This window comes from Typopeltis vanoorti, chromosome 24 (assembly GCF_054136105.1).
Source record: "Typopeltis vanoorti isolate ZY-2024b chromosome 24, IOZ_Tvanoo_1.0, whole genome shotgun sequence".
In the NCBI taxonomy this organism is placed as follows: Eukaryota; Metazoa; Arthropoda; class Arachnida; order Uropygi; family Thelyphonidae; genus Typopeltis; species Typopeltis vanoorti.
The window spans coordinates 37,381,469-37,405,391 of NC_143572.1; the positions used below are offsets into that span (position 1 = coordinate 37,381,469).

Sequence of the window (23,923 nt, forward strand, 5' to 3'; positions counted from 1 at the left end):
TGTTACTGTCTGAAATAACGTGGATCCTACGGTCGATTTTCTTGAGTTTACGGGACGATAAACCCCGAGTTTCGGGAGAAATTTATTATTATTATTATTACACGACGCCTCCAGGGAGCCCAAACACTCATCTAGTAAGGAGACATTCTCTGTCTCCACTATTCAATCCGCCAACTACACCAACGCCCACCACCCTAGTATTTTCACAAAAATTACAAACATTCATGCCTACGGGGGGATTCGAATCCGAAGTCATTTGGCTGGGGAGCAGATACGTTAACCACTATACTATATGAAAATATACAGTATGATAACAGAAATTCCTGACAGATCGCTTTCGATCTTTATCGAGGCCTCATCAGTGAAAATCTAGATATGCTTAAGTTACTGGGAATTCGAAATTAATTCAATATTTATAAAACCATCGGTTTCTAGAATTTAATATTTACAGAAAGAACATCAAATTTTACAGATAACTAACTTTTTCCGTAGCAGATGTTAATTTCACTGTGCTGATCCAATAATATTAATAGAATTGTCTTTTTCCGATACAGTGATACCTCAAGTTTCTATGTATTTGACTTAAGTGATTTTACATGAAATTTTATTTTGTAGAAATTCCCATTCTGGATGGTGCGTGCATACTCTGTGTGTATATATTCATTTTTAATATTAACTGACTTAAAACCCGAGAATTATAACAAAATGAGATTTATTTGAAAACGCAACATGTTTCGTCGAGATCGACTTCATCAGGCGTTAAGAACATAGAAAGATATTAAAAGACACTGAAAATAACATTGAGACACTAAAGCTATGCAATTATAAAGTTATAATATTCGACTGTGAATTACAGTTATTATGAACTTGAGCTATAGTCCATGTTAAAGTTCTGTTGTTGTACACTTTGCGTGTGTGGAACCACGCGATCTCCAGTATCTGATTGTAGAGCTGAAAGAGTCAGGCAAATTATAGCTGAGATTATTGTTCATAAGAAGCGGGTCCAAGGTGATTTCTTTAGCCTCCACAATGCGGCGTTCCACCTCATCATGGCAAATGTGTAAGTTTGAAGTTATTGTCCAATTTACTTTATGTTGGCGGCTTTCGTTGTTCGTGTTTATTGAAAACAGGACATGGCTCGACAGAGCAGTTGCTCTGGTTCTCTTATAAGCATTGTCTCTCTGGTGCTACTCGAGGCGTAATAGGATAGATTTCTCCGTTTGCCCATAGTAAGGCTTTCCGCACTCACATGTGACCTTGTATACACCTGGGAATTTTAGAAGGTTGTGAGATTGTTTATAGTTGTTGAAACGTGATCTTATTTTTGGCAGAGTCGAGAAGCACGTTTGTATCTTAAACTTCTTTAGGATTCTACTCACCTTTTTGGATAGTGTGCTGATATATGGCAAGACGATATGACCTTTGGAGTCGTCCTGTGTCTCTACGTTGCTACGTTGACGGTGGGATAATTGGTTGTTAATACTTTTTAAAGAGGAGCCATTGTTTTTAAAGGTCCATTTAAGATGTTGTAGTTCTTTTTTTAGTTCTTCATCTGATAGTACAGATCTTGCACAGCAAGAGTTGATATAATACCCAACTTTTGCACTGGATGGTGATGTGAGGACGCATGCAAATATCTGTCCGTGTGTGTTGGCTTTCTAAATATAGAGACTTTTATTGATTCAGGCGTCTTGGTGAGTTTAACATCTAGGAAACAGATGGAACTATTTTCTTCAATCTCCATGGTCAATTTTATACCCTGATGGAGGTTAAGTGGTTGAGAAACCTGTGAAGATTCTCAATACCATGCTCCCATATGAGGAATATATCGTCCACATATCTAAGCCAAATTTCCATATATATATATATATATATATATATATGGAAATTTATATATATATATATATATATATATATGGAAATTTATATATATATATATATATATATGGAAATTTATATATATATATATATATATATATATATGGAATTTTTTTTTCTAACCTTACAGTATTAGTTTAACTCCAAACTTGGTAAACAATGTTTCTACGTCGCTTATCTTCAGGCTTTTATTTAGTTATTTGTATTATTTTTTCCAGTTCATTGAATACTGCAAGATGAATTCTAATAAATTTTAGCATTCATTTTACCCCAGCTAGAGCCTTGTGCATAAGTATGGCCCTGGAATCAACTCTTCGTAGTATCAGTCACTATGATTCAAGGATCGAAATCAAGAAAACGTTCTCGTTTCTACTCAAGTGATACCAGAGTCTGAAATATTGATGATTCTTTAAACAATAAATGGATGGAACACGTTCAAAGAATGAAAACAGAAAGATTACCAAAACAAGCCATAAAGTACAAGCCATTAAGAAAAAGAAAACCAGGACATCCTCTTAAACGATTTAACGATGACTTCTAAGGCCGGAACAGGCCACGCTGGGCCTAAATCCTTGATACGTATGATGATGATGATGATGATGATCTTTAAACAATGATAGCCATGAGATTAAAACATTTAATCTTAGCGCTGGATGGTTCTAGAAATTCAAAGTAAAAGGGAGAACTTACTGAAATTTCCGTTGAGGGCCGTAATTGATAATCAAAATTATGAACCCAGGTAAGTGTTTAACTTAGATAAAAGCAGTCTATTTCGGGAAAAGCATGTCCAGTCGAACATTGTTTCTGTTGAAGAGAGGAGCGAGAAATTTCAAAGTTGATAAAAGATGAAAATGCATTGGAATAAAGATGCTTCACGCAGACAACCTTAGACGCCTTCATTAATAAGAAGGCTCCAAGTCTTTATGTTAAACATTCAGCAAAGATGAATCAGTATTTGGTGTCATTTTGATTTACTGTTTCTTTCTTGTTTACTATTTCTACTTCTTTCTGCTATTAAATTTTCGTAAATCATATCATGCAAAATTACAATATACATTTACTTGTTATTTTTATTATCTAAGACTCAAATCTGTTTATGAAACATTCATCTTATAATTCATCATCATTATTATTATTTTATTTTATATAAAAAATCAGGTTTTTCCTCCCGGAAACTCGGGTTTTTCGTCCTGTAAACTCAAGAAAATCGACCGTAGAACCCACATTATTTCAGACATTAAATATATTGTGTTAGGGTTAGGGACCACGAGATGGCGGCACATTTGAGCTGTCTCTCTTCACTGTGTACCGCTTAATTAGTGATAGCCTTGGGCCATCTGTCTCTGATTGGGTACCAGTGGAGATTGAACTGCCCACTGTCTCCAAAAAGTTAGATAGGGCTAAATGGCCTCGCCTACTCCCGTATACGGGAATAAAAAGGCGTTAGCTGATTTTTTTTTTTTGATAAAAAAATCAGTTAACGCCTTCTTTTATTCATGTATAGGAAATAGGCGAGGCCGTTTTAGCCTTATCTAACTTTTGGAGACTGAGTGGGCAGTTCAATCTCCACTGCTACCCAATTAGAGATAGCTGGCCCAAGGTTATCACTAATATAAGAAGCACACAGTGAAGAGACGGCTCAACAAGTGCCGCGATCTCGTGGTCCCTAACCCTAACACAATATATTTAATGAGTGAAATAGTGTGGGTTCTACGGTCGATTTTCTTAAGTTTACGGGAGAAAAAATCAGCTTGCCTGTGCCAGAGATCGATTAACTCGGAAACCGGTCGAAAAAAGGATCATAAAAATTTCCTCTTGTCGGCGACTAGACTTGAACTTAAGTCTATCTTTGAGTTAACACCTAGGAGTTCAAACACCACTTCCACTGAGCTACATAGGCTCAAAAACAATGTAATGGTAAAAAAAAGATGGAATTTCCACCATCTATGTAAGTGTCAGTTTGAAACAAGCATCATGCCAGAGGCATGATGCTTGTTTCAAACTGGGCAACATTTCCGCGAATCGCATTACTCGTATAACTTCTGGTATTGTAATTAAATGCAACTGAATTCTTTTACATTTTAGGAAGAGCAAAGTGGCTAGAATTGAAAATTTTGCAATTCCGCACGAATGAAATCATATATTTTGTATCAGTAATGTTGTATTTGTCACATAATTAAGAAAATAAGTGGAGAACGTAAACATCCCCTAGGAAGTGACTCCAGACTGGCTTAAAATGACTCACAAAGCAATAATATTTAATGATACAAAAGAAGTAAAATATGAACGGTGGGAATGAAACAGTCACTTATAGGTGGATGAAAATAAGACAGGTTTTGAAAAGAAAACATAAATGCTTCGGCGAATCTTCACTTTTTACTCATTAATAATGCTGTTCCCCTTTTTATCCAATGATCAGCTGTGTACTGGCCACACTTTAGATCCACACTAACAACAAATGACGACTCGTTGTTGATTTCCATGCGTCTTGGGTAGTAGTAACATGGACACTGGTAGAGTCCTAGAAAACATAATTTATATTTATATTTATTTTATGACAAAGAAAAATTGGTAGGATGTAATAAATGAAATATATTGTTACAGAAAATGAGCTTCGTTAAAACATAGTATAATATCGAAGCAAAACTTTACATAAATCGAGAAACGAGTTTTCAGTTATCATGGTTGTTACCGATTTAAAAAGGCGTAGGGAGAGTTGTTTTAGATTTACGTCAGAAGCAACTCAGACTGTAAGGCAAGTGTATTATGTCGGTTAATTGAATTTGTTCTTAAGGCCGGTTTCTCTGCTTTGAAGAATGAAAAAGCAGAGTTTCCTGAAGGGAGACTCCATATTTGACGGGCTAAACTCACCTTTGGTTGAATAGCTCTTACAAAGATTCTTTGCGTCCTAGACGGAATTCGAACTCATATATTTTCATACAAAAAGCATCGTCGACGGCGACTGAGCTACTAAAGCTCGATAGGGAGAGTTAACTGAAGTAACCTTTATTAATAAAATAAGATATTAATTTTTTTTTCGTTATCGCTCTCCTAATATCTCAGCAACCCTCTCTTACAACAGGTTGGAAGTTACAACTTTTTCAAGGCCAAATAAAATTCTAAAACGGAATAACTGATAGAGTGTTTCATGAGAGCTAAAATATTCAGCTAAAGCCTTTTATTCTCTTATAGGGAGTAGGCGAGGCCTTTATACCCTATTTAGCTTTTGGAGACTGAGTGGGCAGTTCACTCTCCACTGGTAGCCAGCCCGAGATAGCTGGCCCATGTCTATCACTATAATTAGTGATGCCACCGATGAAGAGGCTGGCAAACAAGTGCTGCCATCTCTTGGTACCTAACCCTAATAAGATATGTTATTGTGCGAAATAATGTGGGTACTACGGTCGATTTTCTCGAGTTTACGGGATAAAAAACCCGAGTTTCTGGGAGGGAAAACCCACTTTGCCGTGCCAGAATCGACTAACTCGGGAATGAAATTATGAAAGTCAGAAATTCCCGGAAGAATAAACCTAATGAAAAAATCATTATAAAGGTTGCTTACCAGATGAGATCTGAATCCAAGTTTGTTAAAGGGTATCCTCGATACTGACTGAACTGACAGTCTCATAAGGAGGTAGTAGGATTTTCCTCCGGAAATGAGGATTTTCGTCTTAAAAAAAAAAAACAGACAAAACAACCAGAAGAATGTACGCCATTTAGAGATATAATACTCTAAATTCATAGTCCTAGATGTTTTGGCCATAAATCCAAACGACCGAATGAGCTAAGAAGGCTCTTGGCCTCAGCTCAGAGAGAGAGAGATTTTTTAAGCTGTGGAGAGAAGAAAACAATAATAATGGAAACACACACACACACACACACACACACACACACACACACACACACACACACACACACACACACACACACACACACACACACACACACACACACACACACACACACACACACACACACACACACACACACACACACACACACACACACACACACACACACACACACACACACACACACACACACACACACACACACACACACACACACACACACACACACACACACACACACACAGTACTGAAACCATTTGCATTACTCTACTAGTGCTGGAAAAAAGAGATTTTGTGCTCAAAGCAGAATTGTAAGATAAGAACGGAGTGGAATTATGAAGCAACAACAACAAAAAAAAAGATCAAAAGCTTTGGAATAAGTTGAAAACTCTGAAATTAAAAAAAAAAAGAACGGCTAGGAACATAGTATACTAGTAACCTGAAAGCTCTATATCGATAGAAATGAATAAACAAATGAGAAAATTCTATTTGTTCACTTTACAAATATATCATGAGTCATATCAGTGAATTGAAAAATTAAACATTGAGACTATAATAGCAGTTCATCTTCTAACATGTCTTCGTAAAATTTGAATTTTATTCTAATAATAAAATTTTTGGGTTATCCAAGGATAGAAATATAAATAATTATCACATTAATTTCATAGTGCATCAATATAATCATGACAACGTTCAAGTGCTGATCACTTCTTAAACATCATATTCATCAAAAATTACCTCTAGAAGTTTTTATACTTGTTGTTGGGTTAAAGTGAATAACTGGCATTGGAGAAATCAACTGCATTGGCTCGTCCTCTTTCAAGCAGCAACTTCTACGGTCCCATCCAGCTCCTTCAATAAATAAACCCCTAACATAAACACCATCCTGGTAAAAAAAAACAAAAAAACTTATATATATATATAAAAGTTTTATATATATATATATATATATATATATATATATATATATATATATATATATATATATATATATATATATATATATATATATATATATATATATATATATATATATATAATTATAATAATATTCTTGTAGATAAGTTTATACGTTAGTGATACATAACTGTTAATTTTAAGGAAAGACCAACGTATATTATTATATTAACTAAATAACTTTAATTAATACTTCCAATATTTCGGTTTTTGTTACAATACCATCTTCAGGGAACATAAAAATTAATTAAATGTGCATGCAGGCACTAACACTGAGCAAAAATGGCTGAAGAAAACAACTGAAGTCAGTCCTAGAGTTTTAAAGGGTGCCACCTAGTAGGCTAAATTGGGTATTAATATTGGCTGTTTGGGCTGATGTTCTAAGAAAGCAAGCCTCCCATATTTGGGGTAATTTCATGCATCCAAATTTATTGAGGTTTGGGGAGTTTTTTAAGGCTGAGACTGATTCTAAGAATAATCTCTCATATTTAAACTTGCTGCGGTGTAGTAAAGAAGCTTTCTTACAACGTATTTTATGGCAGGTGTCCAAGGCATAGCCAGCAGGTCCTGAGTGGCTATAACGGTGGAAACGGATATAATTCTTATGTTCAGATATCCTCATATTAGCAGTCCTGCCTGTTTGGCCATAGTAAGACAGTTTACTACTACAAGGGACCTGGTAAACTCCAGGTAGGTCTAGAAGAAGTAGCTGGTCCTTGGGAGAGCAGATAAGAGATGCCAATTTTTGATATGGTTTGTAACAAGTTGTCAAGTCATATTTTTTTAAGATTTTTGTTAACTTTTCAGAAGTACCACGAATATAAGGAATAGTGACAGATTTAGAGTAGCTGTAGTTGTGGAGAGGGGGATATGCAGCCAGTGTTCTCACTAAAGCTAAACCTCCAAAACGCAACCTTTCTAGAGAAGAATTCAAAAATAATAGTAAAATAATTATTACTAAAGAGGATAAGGGAAATGCCACTGTAGTTCTAAACAAAATCGACTACACGGTGAGCTTTCCTCCTTGCTATCAGATAGGTCTACTTACCTGCCTGTAGAATATTATCCTATCAGCTCCCAAATCAGAACACTCCATAAGCTCCTTAAGAAGATTACTTCTTGGCCTGTGGAAATCACTAATAAACTAAAACCTTTTAACTCTAGATTCCCCCCCCCCCCCAGAATATATGGACTTCCAAAAATCCATAAACAGAATGTCCCATTGTGGACGGCATCAATTCCCCCTCATACAAACGCCAAACATTTAGCCAAAGTGCTCATACAATATACTGGCAACACACCTTCACACATTAAAAATTCAGCCCACTTTAAAGCCAGTATAGAAAACCTCTCACTCCAACACATTGACATAATGGCTAGTTTTGATGTCTCTTCCTTATTCACCAATGTTCCACTCAAAGATGCTTTGGACCTCATCCAAGGCAAATTTCCTCCTGATATCTCAGCCCTATTTCAGTTCATCATGAACGCAGGCTATTTCGTATGTGTTCCCTATTTGACCGCATGGCCTAGACACACTAAAACTTCCTTTCACACCTAAACAAGCAACACCACACGATCTAGATTACCTTACAAAAAGAAAACAATTACAATCTCCCTTTCCTAGATACTCTGATTACACGCCAGCCTAATGGATCCCTGGCTTTCTCAGTTTACAGAAAACCTACACATACAGGTAGATACATTCACCAGCGTTCACACTATCCGACCTCCCAACAATATGGGATTATAAAAATCCTATATAACAGGGCAGAATTAATCAGTTCAGATAACAATGCCCTTACTACTGAAATTATTCACATTCTTAACACCTTTGTAGCCAATGGATACAACCCCCATAAAATCCAAAAAATATTAAAACCAGTTAACCCCAACCCCTCCCCACCTCCACAACAAGGACTAGTCTAAATCTGTCACTATTCCTTATATTCGTGGTACTTCTGAAAAGTTAACAAAAATCTTAAAAAATATGACTTGACAACTTGTTACAAACCATATCAAAAATTGGCATCTCTTATCTGCTCACCCAAGGACTAGCCACTTCTTCTAGACCTACCTGGAGTTTACCAGGTTCCTTGTAGTAGTAAACTGTCTTACTATGGCCAAACAGGCAGGACTGCTAATATGAGGATATCTGAACATAAGAATTATATCCGTTTCCACCGTTATAGCCACTCAGGACTTGCTGACCATGCCTTGGACACCTGCCATAAAATACGTTGGAAGAAAGCTTCTTTACTACACCGCAGCAAGTTTAAATATGAGAGATTATTCTTAGAATCAGTCTCAGCCTTAAAAAACTCCCCAAACCTCAATAAATTTGGATGCATGAAACTACCCCAAATACGGGAGGCTTGCTTTCTTAGAACATCAGCCCAAACAGCCAATATTAATACCCAATTTGGCCTACTAGGTGGCACCCTTTAAAACTCTAGGACTGACTTCAGTTGTTTTCTTCAGCCATTTTTGCTCAGTGTTAGTGCCTGCATGCACATTTAATTAATTTTTATGTTCCCTGAAGATGGTATTGTAACAAAAACCGAAATATTGGAAGTATTAATTACAGTTGTTTAGTTAATATAATAATATACGTTGTTCTTTCCTTAAAATTTACAGTTATAATAATAATTATTATTATTACTGAGACACCCCCCCCTCTCTGTATATATATATATATAATTGACATTTTAATATATAAATATTAAATTGATATTTTACACGTCACATTGAATAATAACACATAAAATAAGAATTAAACCTGTTCTAAAACACTCGGAGAATAAATCGAAAAATCTTTGCAAACACTTTTCATTAATGTTACATACTGTGGTTTTTCTGGATAGAAAAACCACTATCTATTACTGAACTATGGGAGGAGGAAGAGGAAGAATAAACCACATTGTTGCTGGACAGAATATTCGTGAGTTTGCCAAATGACGTGCGCAGGAGGCTGGAGTAGATTTACTTCACTAGTCGAAGTAATTTTTGGAAAAGAACTGGGAGTGCTGTTGATATGCAGTACTTGCAGGATGATTTAAATAGGCGAGAATTGTGGGCATCTGAAAATAGCTGTTATTTCAATGTTGATATATGTAAGATCATGCACTTTGGTGTGATTCGATATCCAATGTTGTATTATATTGGTGGAATTATGCTAGAAGAAACTGATGACGTTAACAATCTTGGAGTTTTAGCAGAAGACAGGAAGTTGAAGTTCAAGGGCTGTATATCAAAGATTGTAAATACAACTAAGGGGTAATGCAGTGCTGAAACGAACCTTGATATATATAATTGACATTTTACCTGTTTAAAAGGCTTTGATAAGACCTCACTTGGACTACTGTGTACAGGTCCTACCCAGTGGCATAACTAGAGCTTTTTCCGGCCGAGGCGGTACCGGAGTTTGTCGCCCCTCTGAACACACACCAAAAATATTACAAAAAATATTACAAAAACGACATATAGAGAAATAAATATATATTTATTTTTGAATCTATGTTTATTTTTGGAGAAAAACTTTAACTTCAACATTCTAAAATGTTATTTTTCTTGCTTTTCTGTTAGAAAAGCAAGAAAAATTTCGATGACAATGGCGAAGTCTATTTCATAGTAATGTAGGTAATTACAAATCTATGTTATTTAGAAAATCTCCTCTCACAACTAGCAACACTTACAGCAACTGTGAGGAAAATTCGTAGTAGTATTACAATATTTGGAACTGAATTCTCGAGACTGTATTTTAGAATTAACTGCAAAAGTTCATAAAGGTTCAAAGTACCGCCCGGGGAGGCCCGCCCCCTCCGCACTCCCCCCTGGCTACGCCACTGGTCCTACCTCCTGGTTTCTGTGGTGATTCTGATACAAGAGAGCGCAAAGGAGAGTATCAAAATAACACTGAGAATTTGTAGGCTTCAGGCACTAGCAAACAGGAGAAAGATGGATGATATAATTGAGACTTACATCCTTCTGAAAGAGTTATACAGAACTTCAGTAGATGGAATTTTTCATTTTATGGAGTGTGGTGAAAGGACGCGAGGGTGTCCATGGAAGTTGAGAGTAAAACCTGTCAAGAGGGGGATTAGGGCTAGATTTTTCTCTCATAGAGTGGTGTGTGATTGGAATGGACTGTTATTGTCATTTTGTGCAACAACTCTAGTACTTCCCATCCACGTGCGTTTCCTCTTACGCTGAAGAGGTAGCGGTGAGTTCAATGTTGCATATAAAAAGTTGTTAGCAAATTGGCTGAAGTTAAACATTCATTCAGCATCAGTCGTCCGCACACCATCTACATTCATTAGAGTTATTCTTTCAAATTCATTTTTTCTTTTACTTGCAGCATAACGATAGCATTTTTTTGGATTGTCTTTAACTTGCAGAGTCACTTTCTTTTCACACTTGGAGTAGCTTTCCGTACAACACTTGTCAATCTTCTGGCTTGCTGCTTATAATTATCATAACTGACATCATTGTTATGTACACGATATTCCTTCTACATAATATTTTTCTTACTATAATCAGATCTAGCATTCTTTGAGCACGAGTTCCTCTTTTCACATGCTATTGAGAAAGTTGTCTCGCAACAGCTTAATAAATTCAGCTTCATTCTTTTCATAAACAACCAGATTTCATTGCTACATATATGTACCCTCGCTCCACACACTTGTTTTCAAGTAGAGATTCAATTTAAGAAATTTGGTTGTTCATAAAAGAAACACAATGTTTTTTTAGCTTATTCTCATTGGAAAGGGATAATTTTGCCCCTGCATTAGCAATCGGAGAACGAAACAGTATATTGCTAAAAAGGTGAAAACAACTAGTAAATTTGCCATGTTTAATTTGTATCCATACTTTAAAGTAATATAGGTACCTAATTTAAGGAAAAAAAAAACATTACTTTATTTCAGTTGAAAAAGAATGTTTACCATTTTCTGTTATGGTTGCGTTTTGCTCTCTTCTTGTAGAAGGACCTTCTTCCATTTTGAACACGTTTACTGCAAGATATATATAGGAGAATATTTTCCTTGCGTCCCTCTAACGAGCGGCAGTCCCACAAATGTTGAAGCGTGGTGAACTCCAAGAAAAAATGATCATCCGAGTTTCCCATTAACTTCCAACAGATATTATTACCATCCCAATACTCTAAAGAGGTCAGCTCCACCATACAAGGCATCTCGTATCTTAAAGAAAAAAAAAACATGCGGAAATATCTTCCCAGTAACCTATGACCCTAACTACCTTGTAGTAATGACATCGTTTCCTTGCCTTTATATATAGTAGAATATTTTCCCTGCGACCCTCTAACGAGTGGTGGTCCCACAAATATTGAAGTGCAGTTAATTCCAGGAAAAATTATCAGTGTTTCCCATTAACTTTCAGCAGATATTATTACCATCCCCAAGACTCTAAAGAGGCCGGTTCCACTCTACAAGATATCTCTTTCTCTTAAGGAAAAAAAATCATTCTGATATATCTTCCCAGTAACTTATGACTGTAACTACCTTGAAGGAAGAGGGAGAACTCTCCCTGAGCGGTGGTCCCAGAAATGTACAAGCACGTCGAACTTCAGGAAAAAATTATCGGAGTTTCCCATTAACTTCCAACAGATATTATTGCACCAATACTCTGAAGACTGCGGTCGGCTCTGTCCTATAAGACAGTTCATATTTCTCTAAAGGGAAAAAATGACCCCGAAATATCTTTCCAGTAGCCTGTGATAATGTCTTCCCTCATCAAATGCGCATGGCAATAAAATCGTGACGTCAACTACCATGTGACCGCAAAACATACACAACGTCGTGAGGCAATACTTATATAACTAACTATTACGTACTGTATAAAGTTTCTTTATCAAAAGTACATTAGAAATTAAGTTTTGATAAGGGAACAATGTCTCCTCATCAAAAGTGTGTCGGCAGCAAAATCGTAGTGTCAACTACCATGTGACCTCAAAAATAAGCAGTTGGGCAACATGAGTGTACAGCCTGAGGTAGAGCTCGGTTCGACTCCATCAAGACATCTCATTTCTCTTAGTTTAAGAAAAAATCGTCCTGAAATCTTTTCCCAGTACTCTACGACTCTGGGCAATGCCTCCCCTTCGCCAAAAGTTCGTATATAAAATCGCAAAGTCAACTACCATGTGACCTCAAAACATACACATCATCGTGATGTAATACATAGCTAACCGACTACCACATGCCATACAAGGCTTCCTTATCAAAAGTATGTTAGACAGTAATTTTTATAAGGAAACAATGCCTCCTACCTCATCAAAAAGTATAATGATGATGAGTACTCGAAATTTTATGTGATGGATTTAATATAATAGCATTCGGGAGAATATCTATTGAACTATTCCACTGTTCCACAATTATACAGTTCATAGGTGCTTTGAAACTTTGCACATCCATTACCAAAGATCTTCTTGGACTGCCTTCTGCTTTACGTTGAAAGCTTCCAAAAGTTTTCTTCGCAGTTGGGTTTTATACCATGTGCTTTTCTCGTAAAAACTAATTGTGAAAACTATGCAAATATCAGACTGCAAAACTATAATGCAGTTCAGATGTGCTTTCTTTCTAATCGAAGAAGGGAGAGTGTTGGAAATGTTAATTACAGCCTATTACTGATGTAGGGTAGAAAAGGAAAGAGTTTATACAGAAGGATGCTACTTGGTAATAAACTCTGTAATATGGTTCTTCATAAACTGACACAGTTAGAGTTAATGTGGTTGTTACCTCCCCCAGGAATAAATGTTGCCCAGAGATTAAGAATGGAAATGGACTCATTGCTAAAAATGAAGAAAAATTACCTAGATTTAGAGATGTTTAGTAGAAATGTTAGTGAAACACGAGCATTCGTAAGAATAGAGCATAGCCACTAGGCTAACCGCGTGGACTTCTTAAATTAGGTACCCATATTACTTTAAAGTATGGATACAAATTAAATATAGTAAATTTACTAGTTGTTTTCACCTTTTTAGCAATTCCTTAAGTCGAAGATAATTTTCGATCTAGATAACATTAACCATTGCAATCAAGAAATCACAAAAGGTTCTGCACACTTTGAGAATACCGAAAACTACACTGCAGGTAGTTAGAAAAGTTGTCAAACATGAGTTCAAATGTAGTCATTTCCATTACTGCAACAAGCTTTTCAAATGGTTCAGCTTTAATTGAAAATTTTATCCTGCTTTTGTTCCTTTTATCAATGGGTATCATGACTTTAATCTACGCAATGAAATAAATGTGAACATAGATTAGAATTAATAAGGATGATATGGTTGTGATTCAAAAAAGCCGTATACCGAATAAGAGAATTTATTCAAATAAAGATTTTAGCATATGGATCTGAAGGGTCTAAAAGAAGTTAGTGAAGTGGATTCAATGGCAAAATGAATTTGAAAGGTTAACCTAAGGTAGCTTACTCTCAAACAGAATGAATGATTTCGTTAAGTTTGAATTACTGCTAATGCAACTAAAAGACCAGTACATCATGTTTCTTAATTGTATTAATACAAGTTTTCCTGATTTCAGGAATGTAAATCCGATATTTCTGATAGGTCCGCCATCGTAGGAGACCGACCATTAGCTAAAATAGAGGAATGACGTACAAGGTATTCATCCCTTAGCACATGCAAGGTCTCCTGATTAGGGGTTCCTCATTTCCTGTTTCGAGGGACTAAAATCCTTCAAATTCAGTGAGACAAACTAACTTACAATTTGATTGAAAAGACCCAATAAAGGTTCCTCACGTTATAGATGGGATTCGAATCAGGGTCTTTCCCACCAAAGGGTTCTCTGTATCAACGGAGGTACAGATTACGCCCATAGGATCCACTTAGATTTAATGTTAGGAAGACTCCGCAAGGAAATCATTCACAGATGAAAAAAAAAAGTGATGTTTTTCATGTGAAAAATTAGATTCTTTTTCCCATTAAAAACGAAATCCTGTAATAATAACAACAATAATAATAAACTAACTCCTTTTATTCCCTTATAGGGAGTAGGCGAGGCCTTTTAAATCCTATCTTGGAGACAGAGTGGGCAGTTCAATCTCAACCGGTATGCAATGAAAAAGGAGTGGGCGAGAGGCCGTTTTAGCCCTATCTAACTTTTTTTTTTTTTGGTGACTGAATAATCAGAGATAACTGGCACATGCCTATCACTAATTATAGGCGACCACCAATAAAGAGACGGTGAAACAATGCTGCCATCTCTTGGTACCTAATCCTAACAGGATATGTTACTCTCTGTAATAATGTGGATGTTCTACGGTCGATTTTCTTGAGTTTACGGGACGAAATACCCGAGTTTCCGAGAGAAAAATCCTGCTTTCCCATTCAAGAGACCGACTAAATCAAAAACAAGTCCAAAAAAGGCTCAGAATAAGTTTCTCCAGTCGGCGACTAGACCTGAACGAAGATAGACTATAAGTCTATCTTTATGTGTGGCCCAGCACAGAGGATGCCAACATCACTTCTACTGAGCTACACAGGCTCTAGAAATCCTGTATATACGCATTTTAATTTTTTGGCATAAAACAATTAGAACAAATTTCTTATATCTAAAGGTTTTTCAAAATGCCTACAGCAATTTATTAAATTATTATTTTAAAGTTTCTCTCTCCCATTAAACTATGTAAACCAGAAATCTGTAGAAAACTAACTCCACAAAAAGTCTTCCCAAAACTGCATTATCTGATCCACTGATGAACTCTGAATTAATCATGCCCCCAAACGTTTGTTAAAACTTTTGATGATGAAAAAATATTATATATACTGTAATCGTATATGGAAAGCTGGTTTATCTTCCTGGAAACTCGGGTTTTTTGTCCTATCAACTCAAGAAAATCGTCCGTAGAACCCATATTTCAAACAGTAAAATATCATGTTATAATTTAGATGGTGTTTTTACCAAGAGATGGCTGCACTTGTTTGCCCGTCTATAATTAGTGACAGTCATGGACCAGCTAGCTTTGATTGGCTACCAGTGAAGACAGAAATGCCCACTCAGTCTTCAAAACCTAGGTAGGGTTAAAAGGCGTCGACTACTTCCAATAAGGGAATTGCAAGCATTAGCTGTTTATTATTATATATAAACTGCTAATGCCTTTGATTCCCTTACAGGGAATGGACGAGGCCGTTTTAGCCCTATCTAACTTTTTTGGTGACTATATAATCTCCACCAGAGGCCAATTAGAGATATCTGGTCCAAGTCTATCAATAACAATATCCGTCATCCAGTGAAGAGAGGCAACTAACAAGTACCGCCATCTGGAGATCCCTAATCTTAATAGTATATTTATTGTCTGAGATAGTGTGGTTTCTAGGGTCGATTTTCTTGAGTTTACTTGATGCACAATCCGAGTTTCCAGGAGAAAAACGTGCTTGCTCTTGCACATGCCAGAGGTCGACTAACTGGGGAACAGGTCGAAGAAAGGCTTAGAAAATGTTCTTCTAGTCGTAGACTAGATTTGAACCTATGTCTTCCCCCTTCGGGAAGTCAACCGCAGTGAGTGGAATTTTTTTGGTGGTAATACGGTATCAAGGGAGAAGACACTGTACAATATGATTCTGAAATCTTCGTGTTAGTGATATTATGTTTGAAACGATTGAAAATGAATTTTAAACTGAAAATAAGTTATAGTTTTAAATTATAAAACATTGAAATACCTCTGGAGGTTCAATAATGTGATTTTCTTCCAATGTTGAAACGATGAATTTCCAAGAGAGAGTATCAATGGATACCTAGTGGACAAAAATAAATAAATAAATAAATACAAAGAAACAAACAAATAAATAAATAAAGATTACAGAGGTAACAAAAAAAAAAAAAACGACAACTGGTAGCTGCTCATGTAATTATAATTATTCTTATTCTTGAACTAAAGTGAAACCTATACTTGAATCAAGTAAGATAATGAATAGCAGTAGAAGTCCCAGTTAATTTAATATAAACAGTGTTATAATTTTATAATGTACTCTGGAAAAAAGTCTGATAGTTCTTTATATCAGTATATATGAATCTGCAAACCAATTATGTTTTTGATTTGATTTTTATTTTCTGACATTTATAACAGCATATTTTCCTGGAATTTTGAATAAAAATTGTGTAAATGAACCAGAGAATATGTACAGTACTATGTCGATTAGCACGATTCTCGAATTAACGTGGTTTATAAATTGATACTAAGTCTTGATAAACATGGTCAAAAATCAATATTATTATTATTATTACTACTACTACTACTACTACTGCTATTATTATTATTATATTATTATTATTATTATTATTAAGAGAGACCTCCAGGGACTCATCGAGAGAAGTCACATACTAAACGCACCAGCTATCATACTAATTCTTGAATTCATTGTCGGCCTCGTTGGCCGAGTGGTTAGCATATTCGTTATCCACCCAAAAGGCTACGGGTTCGAATCCCATCGTGGGCATTGACGTTTGTGATTGTCTGTTAAAATACCAGTGGTAGAGGTGGGCGGTAGATGGCGTTGGTACAGATCATGGTAGTTGCGGTTCGTTGTAGTTGGTGGATGGACTGAATGGTGGAGACAGAGAGTTGTATCGTACCCTCCCTTGGACTCCCTGGAAGTGTCATGTAAAATAATAATAATAATACACACTGTTTGCACTCATAACATGCAATAGCAATCCATTCCAATCACGCGCCACCATATGAGAGAAAAATTTATCCCTCACTCCCTTCTTAGTAGCATTCATTCTCAGCTTCCAAGGATGCCATCTTGTCCATTCCCCACCCTCCATAAATTGAAAAATTCCATCCATTGAAATCCTGTATGATCCTTACAGAAGTTTGTAAATTTCAATCATATCACCCCTCTTTCTCCTGTTTGCTAGTGTCTGCAGTCTACAAATTCTCAATCTGTCTTCAGTATTCCAAAATCCTGATATCATTTTAACACTCTCCAAAATATCGGAATCACAACAGAAACCAGGAGATCACACCTGCGCACAGTAGTCCAAGTGAGGTCTTATCAAGACCTAGTAAAGAGACAAAATGATATCCTTATCTTCTCATGTGAACATTTGTTTCAGGATTGCAATTATCTTTTGAGAGTATTTGCAATTTTTGTTACATGGCTCCTGAACTTCAACTTCCTATCTATTAACACTCCAACATCCCTTGCCTCATCAGTTTCTTCTAACATAATCCCACCAATATAATATGCTATTGGATATCTAATCACGCCGAAGTGAATAACTTTGACATTCAACTGACATCTATTTTCCCATGCACACAATTCAAGCCTGTTCAAATCATCCTGCAAGTACTGAATATTAGCAGCATTCCTGTTTACCCTAGCACTCTTTTCATCATCAGCAAATAGTTGTGTGTCGCTTGTCATATCCTACCCAATATCATTAATGTACAGATTAAATAACAGTGGACCAAGAACTGATCCTTATAGTACAACACTGGTTACCCTAAATCTTGCAGACTCACACACACCATATACCACTTTTTGATATATGTCAGTCAGCCACCCTCTTATCTACGCTAATATTCTACAATGAAACCCATATTCTCCAATTTATGCAACAGTCTACAATGCTGTATTCTGTCAAAAGCCTTAGCAAAATCCAAAAGTATCATGTTGTATCTGCTCCCCTTGTCTAGTTCAATGGTAACACTGTTATAAAAATGTGAGCAAATTGCTAAAACATGACCTTCCCTCAGAAATTCCATGTGGCTCATTGCAAGTAGAGATTCATTGTCAACTTATTTCTGAATATGAGCCCCTAACCAACTTTTCCAAAATCTTAACCACCACTCCTGAGATACTAATTGCTTGATACTCGTGCACCGGTCTTTATACTACCCTCATGCAATGGAACTTACATATACATTTTTCCATTCCTGCAGAATTTTCCCTGTTCTGAGAGTCATATTAAACATCCTGGTCAAAGGAATATCCAATTCAGCTGAACACTCTTTTAGCATATGTGCTGATATCTCATCATTCCCTCATATTCCTTTTCCCTCTTTTACCTTGTGGTGTCGAAGTTTTGTTAATCATCGGACCTCTAACCGTTCACAGGATAAGGTGGTCAGCCCTATGCCACAGTGTATCCTATAACCGTAGTGTTGAGTTCTGATGGCCGGTTTGTCTGCTTTGCAGGATGAAAAACCACAGGATAAACTGGAAAAACCCTACCCACGCCCGGCTAACTTGGCTATGGCTGAGAAAGATCCTTCAGCTCCTCACATCACTGACAAGATTCGAACATAGGACACTCCTTCCCTAGGTATAAGGTTGCGAAGCGCATAGCCACTATTCTAACCGCGCGGCCTCATTTCCTATCACTGAATTCTTATTCAGTTTGTGCAACAGCTCTAATATCGTTCTCATACACCTGAGTTTCTTTATCCAGTGAAGAGGTAGCAGTGTGCCCAATGTTGCATACAGGTTGATAGCTTTTAACAAAATGGGCACACATTAGTTGAATAATCTCTTTTGCATCTGCAACCATCATGCTAGCTGCATTTAGAAGAGTTATTCTTTCATTTACTTGCAGCATATTGATAAAATTCTTGTGGATTGTCTTTAGCATGCAGAGCCAGTTTCTTTTCATAATGAGACTTTGCTTTCTGTCAACAGTTGGACTATTCTAGCCGGCTGCTTATAATTTTCATAACGGACATCATCCATATGTATAAGGCATTCCTTCCACATTATGTTTTCTTACGTATCTCTTGCTTAATAATATTACATATAAGTTTGACTCCTACCTTATTTATTCTTCGAACTCTCGGGACACACCCATATTCTTCCTATTCAGCAACTTACCACATTCCACTGAACCCAGTATACTCATCAGTCCGTCATAAATTCCTGCTTTGTAGTTTAGCATGTAACCTTTGCTGAATGGAACATTCATAATCTTTGCCTCTTTACAAGTGAGTATCGTATGATCGCTGTCACCAACCGTAGGCAGAATAGTTACGTCTTTAACTGAAATGCCTTCTGACACTATAATCAAATCTAACACTCTCTGACCTCGAGTTCCTACTTTCACATGCTGCTTGAGGAAGTTGTCCTGCAACAGCTCAATGAATCCATTTTCATTCTTCTCATGAGATTCTACTGCTACCAAATCAATATTTGGATAAGTAAAGTCTCCCATTATGATTACTCTTTTCACGCTCATCTTTTCAATTTGGTGATGCATTTCTTCGTCACTAGTAACTGATCCACCAGGTCTGTAACAACACCCCACTATGTAATTGATCTTGTTAGATTCCACCTCACGCCAGATGGCTTCAATTTCACTGCCATATGAAATACCGTTAGTAGTAGTACTATAATCATAGGTCTCAACTCCAACTAGATTCAAGTCATCCGATATCATCAGCAGGAAGCCCTCTCTTCTCCTGTCCTTCCTAAAAATACTGTAACCTTTACACTCGATACCAGTTAGTATGTCTGATTTTGATAGCCAGGTCTCACTAATGCCTACAATGTGAGTTCGCAACATATTGACCAAGGCAACCAATCTCTACCCCTTTGTTTCTGATCTTCCTAGCATTCGTGTCCAGACATAATAATCGACATGCATGTTCTTTTGTATACGCTTGTCTGCAGTCGGCATGACTGGACATTTGGACAACTTGCAGTTCTTTATTCTTCTCTTGTTGTCTTATACATGTAGACATCTTTGCACACATGCATAGGCATTACGGAAAATGCAGCACCTCCAATTTTTCTCGATATATAAATATATTTATTAATTTACTTATATTTGCTTGTAATATTTAATTTTATCATCAGCAATCCTATGCAAATTCTCTTATTTTGTATAAAAAATAATAAAAATCCATCTTGTACCACTTAGGAGGGCAAAGGACGCTAGCAGCACTGTGTTTGCGCCAGTAGTAGTGTTCGTAGTGCTTATCGTCTTTACTCCATCTCTTTAAATATTTCGACATTACAATTAAAGACATAACATTTCTTATAGTTTTTATTTTAGAACATCATTGGGGTTATTGACAATTATGACCTCAGAAATGCAACCTCAAGAAATAAGTTCTGTAATAGTAGTGACTGTAAGCGAACTACAGATTTTTCAACAGTCACACAAACATCAAGGAAAAAGTTACTGACCTTTTCGCTCGAAATAAAACAAGAAGAATCCATTTTATTTATAAGTAATTTTGAATTATTCTAAACTGTATAATTTTATTGATAATAAACAATATTTTTTCATGAAACAAAACAAGAAGAATATATTTTATTTTTAAGTAATTTTGAATTATACCAAACTGTATAATTTTATCGATAATAAACAATATTTTTTCATGTTTAATTTTTTAAAAAAATTTACCATAATTTTGATATTTTATCCAAACACGTATACACTGTACTTACAGTGTGAATGTATATTTCGAAAGTTGCAGAACCCCCACGATTTCAAGCCGCTGGTGTGATGGGTTCGCACTCAATGAACTCGTTCTCACCTCGTCGACATTTCCATGATAAAGCCCTATCTCGCCATTAACACAGTTATATAACATTGTTGCTCTTACATTCACATTCTCACCATTCCTCCCTTTACAATTTAACGCAGTGTTTGGCAAGGGATTAATTTAATTTAATTTAATTTTTTTCAAATGATGTATGCGAAATCGGCTTACATGGTACCTTCGGCTGTGAGTAAAAGTTATTACAAGAATAATACTCTTAATTTTAAAGCTTTATTGATTTTAGATAATGGCGCTGGCTATCTCACTGGTCTTGATGACTTTTGAGAAAATCTGAAAGTGGTCTTTTTACAAATTTAATATCATTATTACAGCATATGGACTACTGGATGATTGCAACTTTTAAGGCGTATTTACAAGGTAAACGTTTTGGCAAGACTAAAGCTACAAATGGACACAATGCAATTTCTTTTCAGAATTCTGGAAAAAATCATATTATGGTATAAAAGAAGCCATTGAAGATATCCATGAATAATGGCATGAAGTGACATCAAGCAATATGAGAACAGTTTGGAAATACCTTTGGTCACATTGTGCAAACGATTTAGTTGGTGTCCCCAAGCATGTAGATAATGTTATTGAATTACTAACATTGGAGGAGAGTCCGGTTCAGATGAAATTGATATTACGAATATGTGAGAATTATTTGAATCGCATTGAAAACTTAGTAATGACGACCTCCTTACCTTCAGCTTCATATGTCCTCTATGCATACGAAGATGAAGTCGTTGATGACTGTGACGCAGGCGAAAAGCCGCTGGCGAAGGGGTCCAACCATAAAAGAATTGTATGCGATGTTTCTCACTTTTGTAACACTCAAACAACTTATGGAAGCTGATTCTAATAAGGAGCTAAGTATGTAAGACAGCAGAAACTTGGAGAAGGCTCTTATCTTATGTTTCTTGTTGTCAGAAAAACTTTTTAATGACTATACTGCAATTAAAAACAGTAAAAATGACGACACCAACAGTCATCTCACGAACTCTAACCATAGTGCAATATATTATTGTCTAAAATAGTGTGGGTTCTACTGTGGATATTCTTGAATTAACTATACAAACACCCGCGCTTGTCCGTACCCGAAATAATCAGCCACTGGATGGAAACTCTGAATGGACTGAGAAAGGAAAGGAAAGAAACAAAAGCAGTTGTCAAAGCGGGTAACAAATAAGTACATTTAGATAATGGCAGTAAAATAATTATTTTTTTATATTTCTGGAGAAAATATATATTTTGCATAGTGGTAACTGCCAGATTGACCTCCAGCTAGAAACTAGTTCTTAATTCTGTAAAATATACCCCAGGTTTGTGTAGCTCAGTGTGGAAGTGGAAGGTAGACATAAGTTGAAGTCTAGTCGTCGGCTAAAGGAACTTTTTCTAAGCCTTGCTTCGACTGGTTTCCGATTTAAGGGAGCCCACTTGCCAAAGGCACGTTCAAACGATTCTCGTCCCACCGGTAACTCGAGAAACTCGATCGTAGAACCCGCACTATTTCGGACAATAAATATCCTGTTACGGTTAGGGTTAGAGACTAGCAAACAAGATGACCCCACTTGTTTGGCAGTCTTTGATATAGGTCTCACATATAAGATAATAAAAAAATAAAGGTATTACTGTTTTTTTTTTAACTTAGTTGATTTAATATTGATCCAGATCATACGAGTGCATACAAAAAAATATCTGTTAAGTTAGGAGGAACATCACCTTAGGAATGCACTCAACGGCAAGAAATGTAGACAACTGGCGATTAAAAAAAAAAAAAAATAGACCTAATATAATCTGAGAACTGAAAATAAAAAATACATCAAATGATTTAAGTTTCATTATTATATGGATATATTTTCTGTATGTTTTAAAAGAAGATTAATCAAGAGGGAAATTCAGTGAAATAAGAATGAAAAATAATCTGAATTCCATGAAGAATAAAGAAACAAATCCCTTAAAATGTGAAGCTGAAATTAGAGTTAACAGAGCAAAAATAGTAAAGTTTTATTTATTCATTTATTTTTGAAAAATAACACTATAGAACAAGAAAGACAGAAAAAACTTAAATATTTTCACGTTTAGCTATCACAAGTAGCATAATCTAGATAATTGCACACATTTGTGTAAAAGCAAACCTTCAGTTCTATTACAATTCTCAGGGTTCTGTAGGATTTGAGTCTCAGTTTGAAGAACGGCCTTCGCAATTTGAAACATGATTTGTGAAATAACTTTATTCATCTGATAAGGTATGCCGAATATTTATTATGTTCTCCTGACTAGTCGATTCTGTCCGTCGAAAATACCGGGAACACAGAGGCAGGAATTACTGGAGACAACCGAAAAAGAGAGTGTATGGACAGAATATGATCTCCCTCGGAGTGGGGAGGGGATGAGATATTTCGTTGTATCCCATATGAAGCAGTCGTTTGGCAAAGAGCAACTTGATAGACAGTATGGACATACCGTTAAGACAACTTAAGGGTGGACCGCACAGCATGCCTTGGATAAAAATCACACTGTCATATAGAAGAAAGTCAAACAATAAATCAACACAAAATCGTAAAGACTCTTTCTTGAAAGCATCTCAAGTCTACTGAACCTTGATAATTGCAACAGCACTGAATGTTCGATTTTAAATAAACTTTCCATATCATCCCGTTAGTCCGAAATAATTACATCATATTACCATGATGAAAGCAACCCTTGCATCAAACATCAAG

General features: G+C 36.0%; 1 protein-coding gene across 1 annotated transcript in view; it reads right to left on the reverse strand.

Annotated features, from left to right (window-relative positions):
• The window catches only part of kl-2 (dynein heavy chain 2, axonemal kl-2), a 1,497,432-nt gene that overhangs the window by 20,477 nt on the left and 1,453,032 nt on the right, over positions 1–23,923 (reverse strand). Inside the window, exons 55-57 of the mRNA XM_090414156.1 lie at positions 16,375–16,449; positions 6,468–6,615; positions 4,259–4,399 (exon numbers count right to left, since the gene is read on the reverse strand). Of these exons, the coding sequence (XP_090270282.1) occupies positions 4,259–4,399; positions 6,468–6,615; positions 16,375–16,449 (364 nt within the window). The remainder of the gene's footprint in view (positions 1–4,258; positions 4,400–6,467; positions 6,616–16,374; positions 16,450–23,923) is intronic.